The 19846-nt window shown below is 57.2% G+C and overlaps 7 protein-coding genes across 7 annotated transcripts; 5 read left to right on the top strand and 2 right to left on the bottom strand.

The window, feature by feature from the left end:
• Positions 1-281: 281 nt before the first annotated feature.
• MSS51 (translational activator for mitochondrial COX1) lies at positions 282-1666 on the top strand (the record flags this gene model as incomplete). Its single annotated transcript, XM_066776803.1, has 2 exons — positions 282-915; positions 1011-1666. 2 exons carry the CDS (start codon positions 282-284, stop codon positions 1664-1666), a joined length of 1290 nt encoding a protein of 429 aa, XP_066632645.1.
• A 624-nt stretch (positions 1667-2290) lies between these two features.
• Positions 2291-4651, bottom strand: SLS55_005354 (uncharacterized protein; the record flags this gene model as incomplete). The annotated part of the gene is made up of 4 exons (XM_066776804.1): positions 2291-2536; positions 2633-3106; positions 3162-4324; positions 4375-4651. 4 exons carry the CDS (start codon positions 4649-4651, stop codon positions 2291-2293), a joined length of 2160 nt encoding a protein of 719 aa, XP_066632646.1.
• A 737-nt stretch (positions 4652-5388) lies between these two features.
• ucp10 (UBX domain-containing protein 10) lies at positions 5389-6971 on the bottom strand (the record flags this gene model as incomplete). The annotated part of the gene is made up of 2 exons (XM_066776805.1): positions 5389-6780; positions 6837-6971. The coding sequence occupies 2 exons, from the start codon at positions 6969-6971 to the stop codon at positions 5389-5391; spliced, it is 1527 nt and encodes a 508-aa protein (XP_066632647.1).
• A 482-nt stretch (positions 6972-7453) lies between these two features.
• On the top strand, positions 7454-9735 carry PAN3 (PAB-dependent poly(A)-specific ribonuclease subunit 3; the record flags this gene model as incomplete). Its single annotated transcript, XM_066776806.1, has 3 exons — positions 7454-7478; positions 7588-7943; positions 8215-9735. The coding sequence occupies 3 exons, from the start codon at positions 7454-7456 to the stop codon at positions 9733-9735; spliced, it is 1902 nt and encodes a 633-aa protein (XP_066632648.1).
• Positions 9736-10295: 560 nt separating this feature from the next.
• Positions 10296-11513, top strand: SLS55_005357 (uncharacterized protein; the record flags this gene model as incomplete). Its single annotated transcript, XM_066776807.1, has 1 exon — positions 10296-11513. One exon carries the CDS (start codon positions 10296-10298, stop codon positions 11511-11513), a length of 1218 nt encoding a protein of 405 aa, XP_066632649.1.
• Positions 11514-16027: 4514 nt separating this feature from the next.
• On the top strand, positions 16028-16753 carry SLS55_005358 (uncharacterized protein; the record flags this gene model as incomplete). The annotated part of the gene is made up of 1 exon (XM_066776808.1): positions 16028-16753. The coding sequence occupies one exon, from the start codon at positions 16028-16030 to the stop codon at positions 16751-16753; it is 726 nt and encodes a 241-aa protein (XP_066632650.1).
• A 965-nt stretch (positions 16754-17718) lies between these two features.
• Positions 17719-19458, top strand: SLS55_005359 (uncharacterized protein; the record flags this gene model as incomplete). Its single annotated transcript, XM_066776809.1, has 1 exon — positions 17719-19458. The coding sequence occupies one exon, from the start codon at positions 17719-17721 to the stop codon at positions 19456-19458; it is 1740 nt and encodes a 579-aa protein (XP_066632651.1).
• Between the last annotated feature and the right edge of the window lie 388 nt (positions 19459-19846).

Below are 19846 nucleotides of genomic sequence, written 5' to 3' on the forward strand. Positions count from 1 at the left end.
GCGCAGGAATACATCACCTCATGCGCCTCTACACTTCGCATCTCCAGCCCCGCCGACTGCCTTGCTCCAAACCCGCCATGCGCTCCCGCTACACGTGCCAGCAATGCCTGGCCTCAATCCAACGCGGCCTCCGCCCTCACCGACCCTCTTCTGTCCCGCAATTGACGGCCGGCGCCCGGCGATGGAACAGCACTGGCCGCGCATCATCGCTGCCACAACCGAACACCACGAGACGCGCCCTGGGCACTCAGAGCCAGGCCGCCAATAATGAAGCCCACCGCATGCCGCCATCGCCCCCGGGCCTCGAGAGCGCCCCCACCACCGCTAGCCAAGCTCGCAACGTGCTGTTGAAGCGGAATAACCTCTTCCATTCCTTCTCCAATTCGCCCTCGCCCGAGATCCGCCGCCGCGCCGCTTTCATTAAGCAGCATGCCTACTGCCCGCACCATAGCCACCGTCAGACCCGCGTTGTCAATGATCCCGAGGACCCCGAGGCGCAAAAGACTGTCCACGGCACCCTCCCGCCCGCGCATGTGCGACATGAGTGCCCGGACTGTGGCATTCCTGTGAGCTGTAGTGAGGAACATTTTGCGGACGACTATGAGCGGCACCTGGAGATTTGTGACACCCTGCGGGAGATCAACGAGGATGACCATGATTTGAGGTCTGGCCGCTTCTTTCCCGAATTCGAGTACCCGGGAATGCAAATGGAGGAGGCCCTGGTCAACTTCACCAATTGGGACACCTATCTCTATTCTCGAGAGCACCAGGCTATCAACGATGACCGTAGTCTGCGTCAGGCCACAAGGCTCTTGACCTACCCTGTCACTATTGGCAGCGTCTTGCACGAGCTCTCGCCTTACAACGCCAAGAGCGGGGGTAGATTGACCGTTGAGGGACTCAAGTCCTTGTCTGGTGAGACTCTTCTACTGAAGCTTCGGTCGGGTTAAGGAAAATACCGTACTGACTGTATGCAGCGCTTCGATACACCCTTCACCCCCCGCGCTCAGGCGCAGGCGGCGACATCAAGGGTCTCCGCCCTAACCCTCCTCCGGTACGCGTTTTCATCGTTGGAGCGCGGGCTGAATCTTCTCTCCCGCGTGAAGTCTGGATCCAACTGGCGCACATGTTCCCGCGTGTCTCGTTCCACCTGAACTTCATCGGACCCGAGTCGATGGCCAACCGCGATGACGAGTTCCCTCTCCCGGAGCGCACGCCTTCCAACCCGTTCGGCGCCGTCGTCGAGGACCGCATCTCGCACGAGCTCAAGATCAGCACCTTTGTGGAATACTACCACACCCTGCACCGCGCCGGTCACTTTTACCCCTACGACCCGTACTTCGACTGCTTCATGCTCTTCCACCCCGGTCTCGGCCACCCAGCCAGCTCTGCCGAATGGGAGGAGACGTTGCCGCTGCTGCTCGAGACCAAGGTGCCCATTCTCGTCTCGGGATACACCGAGTTCGACATGCAGCGCGACTTGAAGTGGGTTCAGGAGAAGATGGGCGGCGAGGTCGACATCCTGCTCGAGCCCGGCGAGAACAGGTTCAGGAGTCTGAGATGGGATCTCAACGACCTCGATCCGCAAGACATCAGCTGCGGCAACTGGGGCCTCTGGGCGTTTAGAGGCAAGCGCTACGAGACGACGACGAAGGACGAGGCATAGATCCGAGTCCATTGTATTCTTGAGAACCAGTATCGTGACTGTTCTGTAGAGATGCCGCAGAGGGTCGGCTCGCTGGGATTAAATCCTCAGACACCTAGGTTTCATTTGAAGCAAATGTACAAAAAGTAACTCTTCTTCATATCTTCTCGGTCGACGGAATCCACGGACGGGCAAGTCCATCGGCACTCAAGATGATGGTCTTTGATTGGTCTTGAGATGGATGTCTAAGAAGACACCTTGGTAGTACCGTGCAACGGCGGGTCTCAAATAACGTTGGTCATGAAATACTACATTTAGACCTGTTTGTACGGGGTAATAATCCGCATCTACGTTGGGGTGTTAGATTCAACTGCCTACATAGGAACCCATGCTATGCTACCGGTGGACGTGTTTACCCGTAGATCACGCCGGCTGAGGAAACAATGATGTCCGGCTTTATACGCTGCGCAGGCGTTTAGTGGAACCTGGGAATCAGATCCGATCTTTCCACACCACTACTGAAAGCATTTTGAATGTTATATGGTAATCTTGCATTATACATTTGATAAAGTATTTGCATTATGTTCCTTCACTCGATTACATCCTTTCCCGAGCCTCCATCGCACCGCCAGAGATCTTTCGACCTCACAGGTCAAACTGCAGAACAGTGATGGAGTGGATGGGCACGTTCCAGATGAAGCTTCCATTGGAAGACTTGGCCGGCAACGCAGTACCGTTGGCACCCAGCGGGTAGGGTACAATGGCCGTTTGGTTGTTTACAAAGTTGAAGCCGTTGATGTTGTCGTGCTGCATGATGGTGCCGTTCACCTTGCTGTAGGCGGCGTCGATGGCAACGCTGAGGGGCATGGTTTGGTTGCCAGCATTGATGACCTACAGTTCCACGAGTTAGTCTGAAATTCATACAGGCAGATACCCATAGAATCATAAAGAGGATTCGAGGTCATGTAGGTGAGGATGTCGACTAACCTTCAGGTAAACTGAACCAGTTTCCTCCTCAATGCTGCTCTGCCAGTAGAGCGGGTTGAAGTCGCCCTGCGTGTTGGTGACAGGTAGGGTCTCAGTACCCCGGTAATGCGCAAACAGCAGTTGCTGCCAGTAGCTGGTGCTGAGCACAGTCTTGGTGGGGTCGGCCTCGAAGCTGATCATGTTGGGGGTCCAGTTGTACCAGTTGCGGTTCTGCAGACTGGGAGCGTAGCTGCTGAGCTTGACCGTCTTTGGGTTGCGCTCGCCACCCAGCGCGTAGACGCCTTCCGCAATCGCAGAGATCATACGCGGGTAGAAAACGTGGACATCCGCCGGGTTGGAGAAGTTCACGACACCATCCGGCGTGTCAAGCTGGTACACGCTGAACTCTCCGAGCAATACGCCCACGTCTTCGTTGTCGGTCTCGGTCTGCCAGTTGTCGTAGAAGTCAAAGTTCCCAAGGAAATAGCTCGGTTCCTAAAAATAATAAATCAATCAAGTGTGTGAGATAGGGAACTGTCAGAGAGCTCACCTCATAGTGGTGAGTATCCCAATAGGCGCCAGCAGGGATGTCGATGGTGTACTCAGCGTTCTCATTGTATGCCGTGGAGATGTAGGTGATGTTCGGGTACGCAGCTTTCAGGCCATCGTACATGAACGTGAACCTGCGTGGATAGGTGGACGAGAACCAATCCTCGTTGCCAATCTCCACGAACTTGATGTTGAACGGCTCTGGATGCCCATACTCGGCGCGCTTGGCACCCCACTTGGTCGAGGTATCACCCATGCAAAACTCAAGCTCATCAATCGCCTCCTGAAGAACTTCAGGCATTCTGTCCTGTGGCCAGTCAGTGCCAGATTGACCCCAGATATCAAGCGAGAAGCCGGCATAGACGGCGAGCACAGGCTCGATCTCCATGTCCTCGCACCACTCAAGATATTCCATAAGGCCTAGTCCATCAGTGTTGAAGTAGTTCCAGTTGCCGGGTCGGCCAGCGCGGTCCTTGAGCGGGCCGATTGTCTTCCACCACTTCCAGCGCGTGTCCACAGAGACGCCTTCGAGGTTGTTACCACCAGGGAAGCGCAGGAACCGCGGCTTCATGTCGTAGAAGGCCTGAGCGATATCCTTCCGCAGACCATTTGGCCGGTGCTTGAAGGTTTCGGGGAAGAGCGAGAAGAGGCCGAAGTATAACGTCTGGCCAGCGACCTCAGAAGCATCCATGGTGAGGGCGAAGGTGTTGTTCGAGTTGGGAGCCGTGACAGTGTTGACTATCGAAGCGTTCAGCTGAGTGTAGTCGAATGTAGAGACCTTCACAGGCCCAATCTGTTCCGAAACGAAAGTCTCGCCGGTAAGGTTGGACCGCAATGAAACTGTGAAGGTTGTCTGATTGTCGAAGTATCGCGGCTCGTTTGCCAAGACGTAGAAGGAGGCGTTGTATGTCTGAGGGGAAACGTCCATTCCCCACCATCCGTAGTTCAGGATACCGACCTCCCCAGTCGCGTTCGCTGGAATGTCGACCTGCAGAACAGTGGGGAGAGCGTCGGAAAGCGGATGAAGCACGTCCAGTGTCAGCCTCACATCCCCAATGGGAGCCCATCCCGTCAGGACCGGCCCATAAGGGACGACTGGATTCTCGCTAGAGACAATGACATTGCCGGCGAGGCCATCTACTGCCTTTGGCTCGATGTTTGAGCCTAGTCGACGTCAGTGAGCGGTTCAATGGCTTCTCGAAGTCATCACAAACCTTGGAAGGCCCGGTTAGTCAGAAGCTCAGCGTAGATGCCGCCGTCGCCCGAATGGCTGATGTCCTCGTGCATCAGGCCATATAGGTATGGAGCTGTAGTATTGCGGAGAGACGTGTCCTTGGTGTTGATCGACAGCGCAACACTGCTGACATTCGTGGCCGTAGCATTGATGAACTGAGGAGTCGACACCTGGCGTGGTAGACGCGGAATGCGAGCATGAGTGGATGGCAAGAGAACGGCAAGGCCAAAAAGGCCCACAGAGAGCGAGCTCAACATGGTGACGGGCAGCAACGACAGACGCAGCGAGTGCAGCAGAGAGCGACATGGCGAGAGCGGGGTACGATTCTAAATAGCACATTCTGTGCGGAGCGGAAATTGGGGCACACGACACGCGGGGACGAGGCTCGGCAGACGCGCCGCTATCAGACGGGCGCGATGCAGGTACGGGGCGTTAAACACGAGAGCCACGCGGTGGGCTGACCGGCACAGCTAGATTTGAAGGATGGATGACGAGGGGATGGACGCCGGGTAATTGGCCAATCCTTGTCTTCGGCACTGGATGCGGAGAATTCTGGGGCTCTGGGGTAATGGCTCCGCGGCTGGGGCGTGGCCCGCCCTCTCGGCGGCCGCCTTGGTGAACGGCTCCTCCGCGCTAACGGCATGCAAGAGACATCGTGGTCGGTGCAAGAGGCTCCGGCATCTTTCAGGAAGTTTTTCCACGAGTCGCGTGCTCGGCTGCGCCAACCGGGCTCGCGGATGGGGCCCCGCATACCGGTGCAAATGACCAGATGCGCTAAACGATGATCGATCCACCGGAGACGGGCGGCTCGTGGGACCAAGAAACAGGTGGCATCGCCGGTGGGAGAACAAATCTACGCATCCTTGATTGCAGGGGTCCTCGACCCAAATCCTACACCATGCATTTACCTTTTGACGCCACGACGAGCCTCGATGGCATGAACACCAATCACTGCTTGACGCCGATCCAATGCTTTCAAGTTGCCAAAGCTGTCTTATTCCGACTCTTCCTCGCTATCCTCGAGATCTGTCCTCTCAACAATCAGATTGCCACTCCGGCCGATGCGCTCCCTGACGGTGCCGCCCTTATCCAGTCCAAACTCTTCGCGCGGCATCGGCGAGACGAGAACGAACTTGTACTCGTGATCATACGACGAGGGCTTCTCCACTCCGGACCCTGCCGCGTTTTCTTCCAGAAAGTCGTAGCACTCGACGAAAGCGTAAAGTTCTTCGATCGGCGTGTCCGGTGCAAACCTCCGCACGACTCTGTCGCCAGACGGCATACGCAGACTAATCCTAACGACTTCCTTGGCATCGTTGCCAGGCTCCGAAGGGATAGACTGCACCCTCCATTTCCTCCACTGCTCAAGGTTGAGTGCCTCCCTTTCCTTCGCCTCTTGCCTCTCGCATTCTTCCTGCTCGGCGCGCCTTCTGGCCTCCTCTGCTTCCCGCTTCTGCTTTGCCCTCTCTCTATCCTGTGCGAGTGATCTCTCATATGCCGTGTCCTGGGCCTGGCGGATATTGCGCGCTGCCTGGTGCTCCGCTCGCGTGGCCCGAACCCGGTTCAACGGTTCAGAGTTTTGCGCGATGGCGGTTTGAAGTTTAGACATGAACGTAGATGGCGGGGTTGGGCCGACAATGCGAGCAACGACGGACATTGCCGTGGACGAGACCGAGGGTGTGTGCACTATGAGGCCTGCGAACGGGAGCTTCGTGCAGTTCAGCGCATTGGACACCTGGTATGCCTCGGCGTCTTGAACATTTCCAGCCCAAACGATGATATTGTTCTGTGGATCCTTCAAGAAGTCCACCACCTCTGGTGCCAGTAATGTCTCCCGCACATGTGATGCAGTGTCGTCATGCTCTGGGGAGATCAAGATGACCAGGAAGAACTTGAGGTCTTTCTTCGCCACATCGAACGCCTGCGCATAGCCGCCCTCGAAGAATGGCAGCTCGTGGCTCCCGTATTCCTCCTCAAACTCGCGAATGAATCTGGCGGCCGTGTCCCGAGGGCTGAGCGAACGACGGCCGCTTGTGTCTCTCCTGCGTCCTTGCGAGGCGGCGCGGCTTGCGAACATGCGCGAAAGGAAAGGGAACAGGTAGGAGAAGAGGTTGAAAAAGCGCGAGCCGATGCTGTAGACGAATCGGAAAGGGAAGATGATGACGGAGAGCAGCAACGGCACCTGGTGGGAAACCTGATTCTCTGGCTGCGGCACAATGCGCGGGGCGGGTTCTAGGTTCCGCCTGCCTACAGACGAAGAGCGAGATGAAGGGCCAAATCCGTTGGCAAGCGTTTCTCTGCGTCGCGGGTCCTGAGGCGCGGGGATAGATTCCTCTGGAACGACGGGCTCGGCGGGCTCGCCATCAAAGAACCTAGATATTGCGATCTTGCAATAAGTTAACAATGTAATGTTTCAGGGGGAGAAGGTATGCGCAGACGCACCTGGACGTTCCATTGGCAGCGCTGCAGTAGCGGGATGGCTTGCTCAACATTCTGGTCGGTTACCGCGGTGAATTGCTGAAGTGCCAGCTGTTGGTCCTCGGACAGCTGGCCGATGTCGACACTGGGCGCAGCCATGGCGCAGGCGAGGGCGGCGAGGAACCGCGCGGAACAGCAGCAGCGGCAGCGAGACGGAGAATGCGCAGGCGTGCAAGAGTGCAGCGAGGGTGCTGCAGAGTTCAGAGCGAGCGGAGCGGACAAGGTGTCTGGTCGAGGGTTGCGGGTGCGCTAGCTGATATGACGCAGGCCGGAGGCGGTGACCGGGGGTGTTCGAAGCTTCCGATCACAGCGGGTAAGCGGGCGAGAGCGCGCGGCTGGGGGCGCTGCTCTGGCATCAGCGCACCTTCGCCCACGCTCAAGGCGTTCGACGCTCAACCCTCCTGCCCGCCAACTGGTCCCCGATGGATGGGCTTTGTTCGTCCGGCCCGCGACATCTCTGCCACAGCCACGCCGGCCCAGCCTCCGCCGCCGAAGGAGGTCGCCGCTCCCGCTCGCTCGACCTGTAGCCTCCTCACCCCGCGCGCCTGCCCGACCATGCTGCATGAAGTCCTCTTGCGCTGATGGCAGCAATTGGAGGAAGCCCGGGTGACAGCCGCCGGGCAGTCGCTTCGCCGAGACCTAACAAAGGACGTGGTACTGCCCCGAGCGACGACCCGCCCCCGTTCGTCGCCCGCCGCTGACCGTGCCCCGCCAGACTACAACCCCAAAAGCAACATTCTCTGCCGGAATGTCACCATCTACGGTCATTGCCGCCACGAGCACAACGGCTGCGTTTTCCAGCACGATCCCTCCAAGATAGCCCAGCAGGCCGAGAACGCGAAGAAGCGCTTCAACGTCGACTCCCCATCCTTCACCCCCCTCCAACCAAACACCAACGGCGTCGCCTCCTCGCCCCGCCAAACGACCATATCACCCAAGGCTGCAAATGCCGCGATCTTTACGCCCAAGTCTCAGGCCAAGGCGAGCCTCGCCGTCCTCGCGAAGGAACCGACACCGGAGTGGCACGGGCACGACTTCCAGGAGTTCGTGCCCCAGGGCTTTGACGTACCGGTGAGTCCATCTTTAGAGTGCACTTCGGCCGTACCCTCTGCCCCGCCTGGTTGCGTTGCGTCCCTTCTGTCTCTTTGAAGCAGCGTGCATGCGTCTCCTGAGCATGTTTCAGGCTGTGCTCGAAGATCGCCAACGTCACATGCTGTGTTGCGGGCAGCGTGGCTCATGTCTGACGCCTGCCAACCTGCTCCTTAATGCTACATCATATCATACTACACCATCTATAGTGCAGCCTAGTTGAGACTCTTTCTAGATACCTAACAGCTTCCAGGGCGACAGCGCTGTCCAAGCTGCTGCCTTGAACCCCTACGAAACCTTCGCAGCATCTTCTGCCATAGGCGGCATAAGCCCGGCCAACCATGCCGCTCAGCTCAATCCGTATACTCAGGAAGCGGCCGCGATGAGCGGTGCTGCATTCTTCCAGAACACTGCTGGCTTTACTCAGCCTATCCAATATCACCTTTACGCTCCCATGGGCCCACACCCGGAGAACCTACTGGCTTATCAAAAAACGACCCACGACTTCTTTATTCCTGACCATCTCCGAGAGGACTTGCAGCGCAAGTCGGAAGCAACCCGCCAAATTCTCCCCAACTCTTCTCTTCCCAATGCCGTAGACCACTTTCACTCTCTTGTTCCTTTGGACACAAACAACCAGAAGAATGCTTCACTTTTTGGGTATCCCACTTGGGTCTACAAGGCCGTTTCGAGCAAAGACGGTCTTACCTACACTCTTCGGAGGCTCGAGGGGTATCGCTTGACCAGCGAGCAAGCGATCTTCTCAGTGAGGCCCTGGAAACGCATTGATAACGGAAGTATTGTGGCCATCCATGATGCATTCACCACGCGCGCATTCGGTGATAGTTCGCTCATTTTCGTAACCGACTATCACCCTTTGTCGAAGACGCTTTCGGAGCAGCATCTCAACGTTGCTCCTCGTGGATTTCACAACCGCGCCAATCCGCACACGGTGCCGGAGGCGGTGATCTGGGGATACGTCGTACAGATTGCTTCGGCATTGAAAGCCGTCCACAGCAACAATCTGGCGGCAAGATTAATTCACCCAAGCAAAGTCCTGGTTACATCGAAAAATCGAATCCGTCTGAACAGCTGTGCGATCCTCGATCTACTCCACTTTGATAACACTCGCCCTATGCAAGACCTTCAACAGGAAGATTTCCACCAATTTGGGCGCCTCATCATCACTATAGCAAGCAACAACTCGATCAACCCGGTCAATGTGCAGAAGGCGTTGGACATACTTTCACGGAGCTACAGTAAAGACCTCATCGAGAGCGTTTCGTGGCTCCTGAGCCCGCCGCCCGTTGTGCAGACGCCGGGGGTGGCTTGCAAAGACATTTCTACGTTCATTCGGTCTATTTCTGACAAAATGACGATTCTTCTTGATAATACATTCCACGCTGAGGATACCCTGACTTCCAACCTGGGACGCGAGCTCGAGAATGGCCGCATGGTCCGTCTGATGGCGAAGCTCAATCTGATCAACGAGCGCCCCGAGTTTGAGAACAACCCACAGTGGTCTGAGACGGGAGAGCGGTACTATCTTAAACTGTTCCGAGACTACGTCTTCCACCAGGTGGACGCAAGCGGGCATCCCGTGGTTGATCTCGGGCATGTGATCAGCTGTCTCAATAAGCTCGACGTGGGCAGCGATGAAAAGATATCCTTGGTCAGCAGGGACGAGCAGAATGTGCTTGTGGTCAGCTACAGGGAGATTAAGAGAGGGGTGGAGCAGACGTTCAACGAGTTGATCAAACCCAAGAGAAGATGAAAAGACTGGTTTCGGAGAGCACAAAGTGTGCTCGGTAGAAATACAGAAATCAAGGTTTTCGGACGTGAGCGATATATGTTGGTTGGGGGATGTGACATGATCGGCAAGCTTGGCTGGACTGCAGTGGTTGTTTGGTAGACACACGAAATGCAATCAATTCGACTAGACAAATCCAAGGCTTTCATTTTTATTGCACGCGTTCAGGCATTTTGCTGGCCAGCGAAGAAGTCAGGGATCAGCGGAGATGGAGAGCCAGAACTGATAAACGATGAATTCTCCAGCAGCAGATGACCACCTCAGTGACGCGTCGGTGGATGTGCTTTGTTCGTGACCAGTTGACGTGATGGATGCCGAAGATGCCGAGTCCGGACAGCTCCGGTAGCTCTCGATTCGCTACCACGAGCCCCCGCATTCAGCGCCTTCACTCCACTTCTCAACAACGATGACTCTTAACCCTTTCTTTGTCTCTCTTCCTCCGATCCCTTGAGCCCTTCAATCCTTGATTCCACAAGTCGCACGCCACATTGTACCTCCCTTTCTTTCAATCTCAACACCCCGCCATGCCCAGGCCCCAGAAGCTCAAGCTCGCTGTCGCGCAAGCGCGCACTCTCGACACCACCGCCGAGACGGTCCGCGCGCTCGAGCAGACGACGCGCAAAGCCGCGGCGCAAGGCGTCGACCTGCTCCTTTTCCCGGAAGCTTACCTGGGCGGCTACCCGCGGACGTGCAGCTTCGGCGCCAGCGTCGGGGCGCGCGACCCCATCGGCCGCGAGCAATTCCTCGCGTACTTCCACGACGCCGTCGACCTCGGCGACACGCCGTTGGACGCGGGCGACGACTGGGTGGAGCGCCGGCTGCCGGTGGCCAAGGGCGCCAAGTGGCGCGGCGACGGCACGCGCGAGGAGCTGGAGCGCATCGCGCGCGAGACGGGCGTGTTCGTCGTGACGGGCCTGGTGGAGCGCAGCGGCGGCAGCCTGTACTGCTCGGTCGTGTACGTGTGCCCGCTGCGCGGCGCCGTGGGGAAGCGCCGCAAGCTGATGCCCACGGGCACCGAGCGGTTGATCTGGGCCCAGGGCCAGGCGAAGACGCTGAAGGCCGTCACGGCGACCATCAAGGGCGTCCGCCTGACGTTCGCGGCCGCCATCTGCTGGGAGAACTTCATGCCGCTGACGCGCTTCGCAATCTATGCGCAGAACGTCAACTTGTACCTCGCGCCGACGGCGGACGCGAGGGATACGTGGCTGCCGCTCATGCGGACCATCGCAAACGAGAGCAGGGCGTATGTCCTGTCCTCCAACCAGTGCGTTAAGCGGAAGCATCTGCCGGCTTGGATCACGGATCACCAGGGGCAGAGGAAGAAGGAGCAGCAGGGTCATGTCGTGGAGGCGAAGCCCAAGTCGTCGGGGCGGAGGAGGTCCACACTGACGATTGAGGAAGGCCACGAGATTTGCATCCCCAACCCGGAGGTCAATGGCCACGGTCCTAGTTCATCAGCCATCTCTGAAGACGAGGACGTGAGGTCGGCCCTTCCGGTATCTCATCCCTCTTCTGCCGCAGATGAGGAATTTGTTTGTAGGGGCGGCTCTTGCATCGTTGGCCCTTACGGAGATGTTTTGGCAGGCCCTTCTTGGGAAGTTGAAGACGATGTTTTGGCTGTTGAGGTGGACTTCGAGGAGTGTGACAGGGGCCGCCTGGATATCGACGTCGCGGGCTCCTACGCTCGCAACGATGCTTTCAAGCTCACTGTAGAGGGTCTGGATCTCGCCCCACCTCCCTGAATGACCTCACCGGCTCGCAAAAGCGCGGCTTGCAAATACCATGAATTTGTTGTTCTACATAACTTTTGTTCCGATCTCCATCGAAGATCCACCCTCGAACAATCAATCGCCCCTATTTATTCTGCCACATTACACATTACCGATTGACGTCTTGGGCTACGCTCCTTGTCAGATTGGGAAACCCCACTGTACCAATCTCAAGCCAAAGAACTACTCAACATATTGCTTGCTTAAGACAAATCATCGTGACAGGACATGTTCGAGATGGATTGGAGTTTCCTCCTAAGCCAATGCCATAGCCTTCGAAGCGTCCTTTGTTTTTGAGGCAAAGGTTCCGACTTCACTGACGATTGGCTACTATCCAAGGTTCGTCCTCCAGATTGTGGGCCAACGGTATCAAAGCTATACGAACTTCCGTACCCGGCTTTGCGCCGTGTTCGCTGCGTACGTACAAGGGTGGGCGAATGCATCCGGCCACTGGGTCTAGGGCCCCTACGATACGGTTCAGGGCCGAGAAGAGTGGGATCATCTGTGATACCGCCAGGAATTCCCACGGTTTCAGAGCTAGTCGAGATGGATTGCGTGTTTTTGCGTACTCGAACAGACCTTCTGACCGGCATATCGAATGACGCCCGATCGATGGCTGAATCCACCTCTTGCCTGTCTCGGACCTTGCGGCAGGGAGCACTTTCAACACGGGTCAAGATCCCGTCGGATCCAAAGGTTGTCAGAGCTGTTTCTGTTTCCAGCACGGGTGGATCGTTCAATGGGGCACGACTAGTTTGCATCGCCGCCCGCACGATTGCCATTTCTGTCCCCTCTCCCTGAAATGAACATTTTGGGGTGGTCTCCTTCTCTTCCGGGTTTTGGTTGTTGCCATTTTGTTTCTCGTTGGCTGCATGGGCATGTCCAGCTCGTTGTCCTTGTGATCCACCGTGGGTCAATTCCGTAATTCTTCTTGACTCGGAGAATAACCTGGACCGGAACATCTCCATGTATGCCTCACTGTATGCCTCCAAGTAAATGAGCCTGGCTGGTGCTTCCGCTGCATTGCGAGGAGGCTCAGCTCCTCGGTCTGTCTCCCGCTGTCGTACATACTCATACTTCTTGGTTTTGGGCGTATCGTTTGCAGACTGGACCACTTCTCCAGACTTTGCTCTTGTTTGGCCAAGATCCGGAGCGTCATTGAGCGACCCATATGCTGAAGATCGACCAAGAGGTGTGTGCTCAAGCTGCGCGTCTTCTTCCTGTTGAACGATCTCGGCCTCTTGCTCCGCCTCGGCATGTCTCGGTGCTGCTCCCGACCAGATATGCAAAATCGGCTTTCCATGCTTCGTGGATCCACGGCGAATTATGGTATCTCTTGTTATTGGAAGCTCCCAAGCTGTCTCGAACCATTCTGGGACACTAGTTTCCAGAGCTGGTCGCAATGGATCCTGTAGAAGCCGCGGGACGAGCTTCTGGGCGCGCACGGAAATGACAGACCCTATGCTTATATGCTTCAACCTCTCATCCCAATCCATGGGGTCCACCGGATGGACGACCATCTCGCAAATGCGCCCCTCGTTCAGGCTCGCTTCGAATGCTGCCCGTCGAAGAACCAGGTTGGCCTTGAGTCCCGTTATTGTGCTGAGTGAAAGTTTGTCGTCACAACCTCTTGGAGAAACTGGTTCCTGGAGGATTTTCTTGAAGTCAATCGTGTGCCAGTCGATGGAAGCTTCCGCACATGTCGTACATGGCAGTGGTGGAAGTGATTCGTCTGTCTCGAAAGAGCCCTGCTGGAAAAACGCCTTTAGGCAGTTTCTGCCGCATGCCTCCCGGTATACAGTCTCGACGACGTGGTCGCAGTCCAGATGGTGTCGACGGCCGCCCTCCTCGTCGTGGTGTTCGCACGACACACAGGGCCTGACACAATCCACACACCCCGCCATCTCTCCCAAACCAGATCCCTGCCCCCTGCGTTAGAAGCTACGAGCGTTGAATAGAGGGGAAATCGTGAGGTACATCGAGTAGTGCTGGACAGGAAGATGACAGCTGGCGTAGTTGGTGAGGATGCATCTCGAAACGATCAAATGGACGGTGCTTCGCACAACGCAGAAGATACATGTACGTCTAACCGTTGTCTTGCAGTCATCGAGTGCACGAATCCGGAATACTAGAATGTACGCGGAGCCGCGGTATCGAGTTCGTTGGGAAAACGTTCACGATGACATACTACGCCAAAAATAGCATCAAAACAGACCCTTGCCAGATGGCAAACTCTGGTACCTTGTTCCCCCTGCGGGGCTTGGGACTTGCAGCTTCGCAACAATGGCATTTGAACAAGCAGGCAGGTGTCAAAGGTGCTGAAAGGAAAGCGCGATGGATTGCAGATGAACAATGCAAACAAGGCGCCTCCATCCACTCAGCTCTTATAAAACCACCTCACCAGCGAGCACGCGCATCTTTTCAGCATATCACTCTTACGGGCAATAAGTGCCCTTGTTTCCAAAGCAACCGTTCCCCCACAAAAACGCAGAATCATGGTATCGTTAATCGCCCGACTCGTCTCTACGAGGGAAAGAAAGAACACTACCCACCACACCTTCTCCGTCCTCCGCCGCAACCAAGACCTCTTCAACGAGCCCTCCACCGGCCTGCGCTCGCTGGTACCGGCAATCACCCACATCCTCGCCCCGCGGCCAACACTCCACCTCCTCACCGAAACCACCCGCAGCGGCTTCGAATCGCTTTCATCAACCGCCTGCCCTTCGTCCGCCACAACCACCCATTCCGTCACCCCAGCGACCACCGTAAACAACGACTGTGACGACGACGACGACGACGACGACAGCGCAGCCCCGAGCTCGCCCTGGACCTGCCCGCCGTCCGCCGTGCCGTGGCCGCCCCAGATCTGCGCCGCGCCGCTCTCTACGCACCACCGGCTCGCGCCCTGCGCCCACGTCGTCCGCACGCCCTTCCTCACGCCCTGCGGCTCCAACTGCGCGCACGTCTTCGTCGCCACGAACCAGCCCCCGCCATCTCCCTCGCCGTCGTCCGTTCTGACGCCCGCCACGCCGCGCGCGCCGCTGCTGCCGTTCGTCGTCGACGCGCCCTTCACGTGCGCGGTTTGCGTCGACGCGGCGGTGTGCGCGGAGAAGGAGAGGAGGATGGGCGCGTTCGGCGGGTTGCTGGAGCGGAACAAGGAGGGTTTATTGGACGGCGAGCGCGAGGTCGTGGCGGAGGCGCATGAGAGGATTTTGGCTATGGAGATGGCGGAGGAGAGGGGGAGGGTGGAGGAGGAGCTGGGAGGACGGGCGTGCGAGGCTGCGGAGGAGAGGGACGGGCATGGAAGGTGTTGTCCGTGAGAGGTGTGGAGGAGGAAGGTGGATGGTGGATGGTGGATGGAGTGAGGAAAGGGCCGCCCGCCTGCCGCTGGACGGCTAAGTGTTGTTTGCATATTCATTTTAGCGCGTGGTGTTCACGTAGGGTAAATAAACATCGTTTGGAATCAAGTCTTTCGTTTCCTTGTAAAAGATATGCCTGCCTTTTGCGTGCTGTGTCCGTTTCGTGCAAGTGTCAGGAGCGGAAGGCGGGCAGGCCCGTCTCCCCGCCAAAACATTGGACCTACACCAGAGCCTGCCCTCGCACCCTGTTCGAATCCCACCCGGAGCAGCATCAAGCCATCTTTCAGCCATTCAAAGAACCAAAAAAGAAAATGGCAAAAACTATAGTTATCCCCGAAAGGACCCTCACATGCTTCGTTTGCCCTTATTCTATGAGGGAGCGAGGGATTTGGCTATAGAAAACCCCAGACACTGTCGCCGAGGGTTTTTTTTTCTCTTTAGGTGTGCACATTTGCTATCATCGATCAAGGTTAGCCGGTTCTTTCGGGTTCAAATTTGTAAACTTACCACTGCGCCACGAGGGCGAGTGAATCTGTCTTATGCCCGTGGGCAAGAAAAGCAGTCACCTGCAACGCATATATACCCACCCCCAACAACCACCCATTACGCCCGCCTGTTTCGCCCGCCTGCGATACTGGTAGGCAGCTCGAGACCCACCTCGTCGTCGCCGGACATGCTTCACCCACGGGCTGTTTGGCCACCAGCCATACACCTTTTGCGTAACAACCACTTTGCGTCCACCAGTTTCTCTTTGAGACAACCATGTCGCTGCTGATTGTGTCTGGTTCTATGTTTAACTCTCTTTGTCCTCAAGGCGAGCTTCCAACAATAGAAGATAAAGCGCGTTCGCGACAAGCAATCATGGTAGAGACAAATGCTTTGTGGTCCCAGCCCCAATGCTTGATAGAAACCGCCGTACATACGCACCTCACTTCCGCAAACTCTACATCCTTCAGTTTCCGTGCTTCACTTCTGTGCCTTTCTGCGCCTTACCTTGGAAAGCTCTGGCAGCTTCACTCTCATCGTTCGCCGGCGACGATACCATCACCATCACGCTCATTATCACCACCACATCCACCCCGTCACGTCACCCTCCCGTAAACAACCCGACGCGAAACGCAGCGCGCCATGACCACGACACTCCACCGCTCCGCCCTCACCCCCATCTCGCCGCCTCCGCCGACGACGCACCCGCTGTCAAACCGACGCACCAACTGCGGCAAACCCATCTACCGGTTCAGCTACGGCAGAGACACAATCGCGCTCGCGACACCCTGCTTCGAGCCGCACTGCAACATCTGCACTCTGCGCCAACCCGCCGTCGGCATCTACGACGACAACAACAGCGCCGCGCCGACGTCCGCCGCCCGCCTCAGCGAGGACGAACTGCGGTACCGCAAGACGGCCTGCTACCGCAGCGTCAAGGAACAGCTGCGCCGGATCAGCCAGCTGCACGTCAGCAACGCGATGCCGGTCAAGACGAGAAAGAGGACAGGCGGCGCCGTGCAGAGCGGGCGCGTGGAGAAGAAGAAGTGGAACAAGATGACCGAGGTGAAGAGAGAGTCGCCATCGCCGCAGCAACGCGAGACGAACAGCAGGTATGCACTACGCTTCACCCGCAGGCGGCTCGTCGTGCGGTTTCGTCATAGGCTAAGCGCGTTCAGGACCTTGTTGAGCAGTGAGAAGCAGTCACCGAAGCAGAAGCAGCTGCTCGTGCTGAAGTTCGAGAATCATGTCGAGAGGTTCGCGAGGCTTGCGAAGGAACTTGAGAGGAAGGCGGCGGTGCCGAAAGAGGGGCAGAAGTTGTTCTTGATCATTGGCAAGGGCGACACGCTGAGGTGTCTGTGGAAGTAATAGGTCTACGCTTGGCTCTTCTTTGATCATCCTGGATGGACAGCTTGTTTCATTTGGTAGATGAGACGGTGGGAGAGCGCGCTATGAACTGGCCAACACGAAAGAGTAAATAAATAGCGATGATGACTTTGGTGTGCGAGGGGATATGATAGTGGCTGTAATGATCAGAATAAAGCTTCACCGGACAGTCAGGGCTTCCGTCGAGTCACAAGCTGGCTATGCCGTTCGATCGCGTGGGGGCGGATGACTCAGGTGGATTAAAGGAATCAGGCACCGATATCTGTCAGTTGTGCAACGGCCTGGCGGCCTACTCTCACCGTAGTCAGCGGTCGACACGTCTCACACCGCATGATCGCACAGCCAAGTGCACAACCGGACGGAGATACACAAAGCCACTCCTGAGCGGGGTTGCCTCAAAGACGCGGTGTCTCGGCGCTGGAAATAGCTTATCTCCATGACGGGGCTAGACCGGAAACGGCTAGTTGTTGCTGTACGTCATGTACCTCTGCTCTCAATTGGCCCTTTCTTTTGTTTTGTTTCCTGCGGGGCACGCAGCCAACGGGAGGTCCTGTGTGCATTCGACGTGCCGAAACCGTGAGCGGCTGCTGAGACTGTTTCAGCCGCAAACAACCCACGTGGTTGCGCAAAAACGGTGTCGGCCGTGGACGGTGGTTTTTGTGTTGCGGGCCAGAGGGCGGCCTTGGTGCACACCGGAGTTTCCGTTCGCCGTTCCTGTTCGTGGCTGTGGTGGTCCTCGAGCTGCACTTGCCGCTTTGCTGCGGGAAAAAATATGCAGCCCGTCGGCTCTTCGCCCTGCCGAGGCTCCAACTTGCATAACCCAACCTGATATATACGCTGGCAGTCACTCTTTCTGACGCCATGCTGCCCCTGTCTCTGCTCAAACTTTCTCAGAGTGACTGAGATCTGCTAAGCTTTCAGCCCTACGCTATTTGTGCCAAGCAACCATGGCCAGCGAGGACCCCCGTCGCTTGTCGCTCTCCCGGACTAGGAGCCGCCCATCCGGTCCCGAAAACCTAGAACGCGTCTACTCGGGTCAACACCTCGACGATCACAGCATCTACCACCACGAGCATGCTGCCGGCGAGTCGGACCAGGACATCCGCCCCGGCACAGCCTCCCACCGCACCGTCGACGAATCAGAGACCGAGAAGAAGGACAACGACCAAGATGACGACCGAAGTATCGAGATCCCAGAAGTGCGAGACGGTATTCCCGACGTGAGGGACGTCGAGAAGGCCGAGCTTGCCAAGGAACAGGCAAAGAACGACGCCCCTCCAAAAGATCCCAATACCGTCAGCTGGGATGGGCCTGACGATCCCGCCAACCCGAAGAACTGGTCTCTCCGTCGCAAATGGGCTGCTTGCCTGGTCGTCTCCTCTTTCACATTCATCTCGCCCGTTTCCTCCTCCATGGTCGCTCCCGCCCTTACCGCCATCTCAAAGGACCTCGGCGTCAACAAGGAAATCGAAGAAGCTCTCATACTGTCTCTCTTCGTTCTCGCCTACGCCATCGGCCCCTTGATTCTCGGCCCCCTCTCAGAAGTTTACGGACGAGTGCTGGTCCTGCAGTGTGCAAACGCTTTCTACTTGGCGTGGAACATTGGATGCGGTTTCGCGAAGACCAAGGGCCAGATGATGGCCTTCCGATTCCTGTCCGGCCTGGGAGGCTCCGCTCCCCTCGCCATTGGCGGTGGCACGCTCTCCGACATGTTCTTGCCCGAACAGCGTGGAAAGGCCATCAGCATATACAGTCTGGCGCCCCTCATCGGACCTGCAGCCGGCCCCATCGCTGGCGGCTTCATCGCCGAGAACACGACCTGGAGATGGGCCTTCTGGGCAACGTCCATCGCCGACGCTCTGATCCAAATCGTCGGATTCTTTTACCTGCAAGAGACGTACGCGCCCGTGCTGCTGAAGTGGAAGGCGGCGCGACTGCGCAAGGAGACGGGCAACGCGGCGTTGCGCTCCGAGTTCGACTCGGACAAGACCATTTCCAAGGTGCTCGGCATCGCGCTGATCCGGCCCTTCCGCCTCCTCTTCACGCAGCCCATCATCCAGTTCCTGGCCGTGTACATGGCCTTCCTGTACGGCCTCATGTACCTCGTCCTCTCCACCTTCCCCTCGCTGTGGACCGGCGTCTACCATGAGACCGTCGGCATCGGCGGCCTCAACTACATCTCGCTCGCCGTCGGCTTCTTCCTCGGCATCCAGGTCGCCGCGCGCCTCAACGACAAGATGTACGTGCGCCTCAAGCACCGCAACGGCGGCGTCGGCCTGCCCGAGTTCCGCGTGCCGCTGATGGTGCCGGGCGCGCTGCTCGTGCCCGTCGGGCTGTTCTGGTACGGCTGGTCCGCGCAGGCGCGCGTGCACTGGATCATGCCCAACATCGGCGCCGTCATCTTCGCCGCCGGCGTCATCGTCGGCTTCCAGTGCATCCAGACGTACCTGGTCGACTCGTACACGCGCTTCGCCGCCAGCGCCATCAGCGCCGCCACCGTCCTGCGCTCCCTGGCCGGCTTCGGCTTCCCCCTCTTCGCCCCGTACATGTACCAGGCTCTCGGCAATGGCTGGGGAAACACCCTGCTCGGCCTTGTCGGCGTCGTCATTGGCCTGCCTGCGCCGGTGATACTGTGGAAATACGGCAAGGCACTGAGGGAGAAGAGTCAGTTCGCCGCGGGCGGCTGAGGTCGCGGAGGGTCGAGGGCGCGCGGTGATATGGACAACCATACATGCGTGGGATGAACTAAGAAAATAATTATTGTAGGGAACGACGGTGGGCGAAGCATAAAAACACATCTTACTTTTGCATTTCTGCGGGCTGGTTGGAAAGCCATGGAGTTCGTTTGGGAACGTCATAGTGCATAGCGTGGGTTGGAAAAAGATTGATGAAAGGTTCTAATGCATTTTCTAGAGATATTTTTCTAAGAGGGGAGGAACCAATGAGAAAGTAATTGACTCAGCTTAGGAGACATGTGACCTTCCAGACTACCTCTTCCTCTCAGGATAGTGCAAAACGAATGAGACAATGATCCACGGAGCGCTTTCTGTTCTGCGCCTCTATGGCCGTGTTTGT

Source organism: Diplodia seriata (genome assembly GCF_021436955.1).
Source record: "Diplodia seriata strain FDS-637 chromosome Unknown scaffold_5, whole genome shotgun sequence".
Lineage (NCBI taxonomy): Eukaryota > Fungi > Ascomycota > Dothideomycetes > Botryosphaeriales > Botryosphaeriaceae > Diplodia > Diplodia seriata.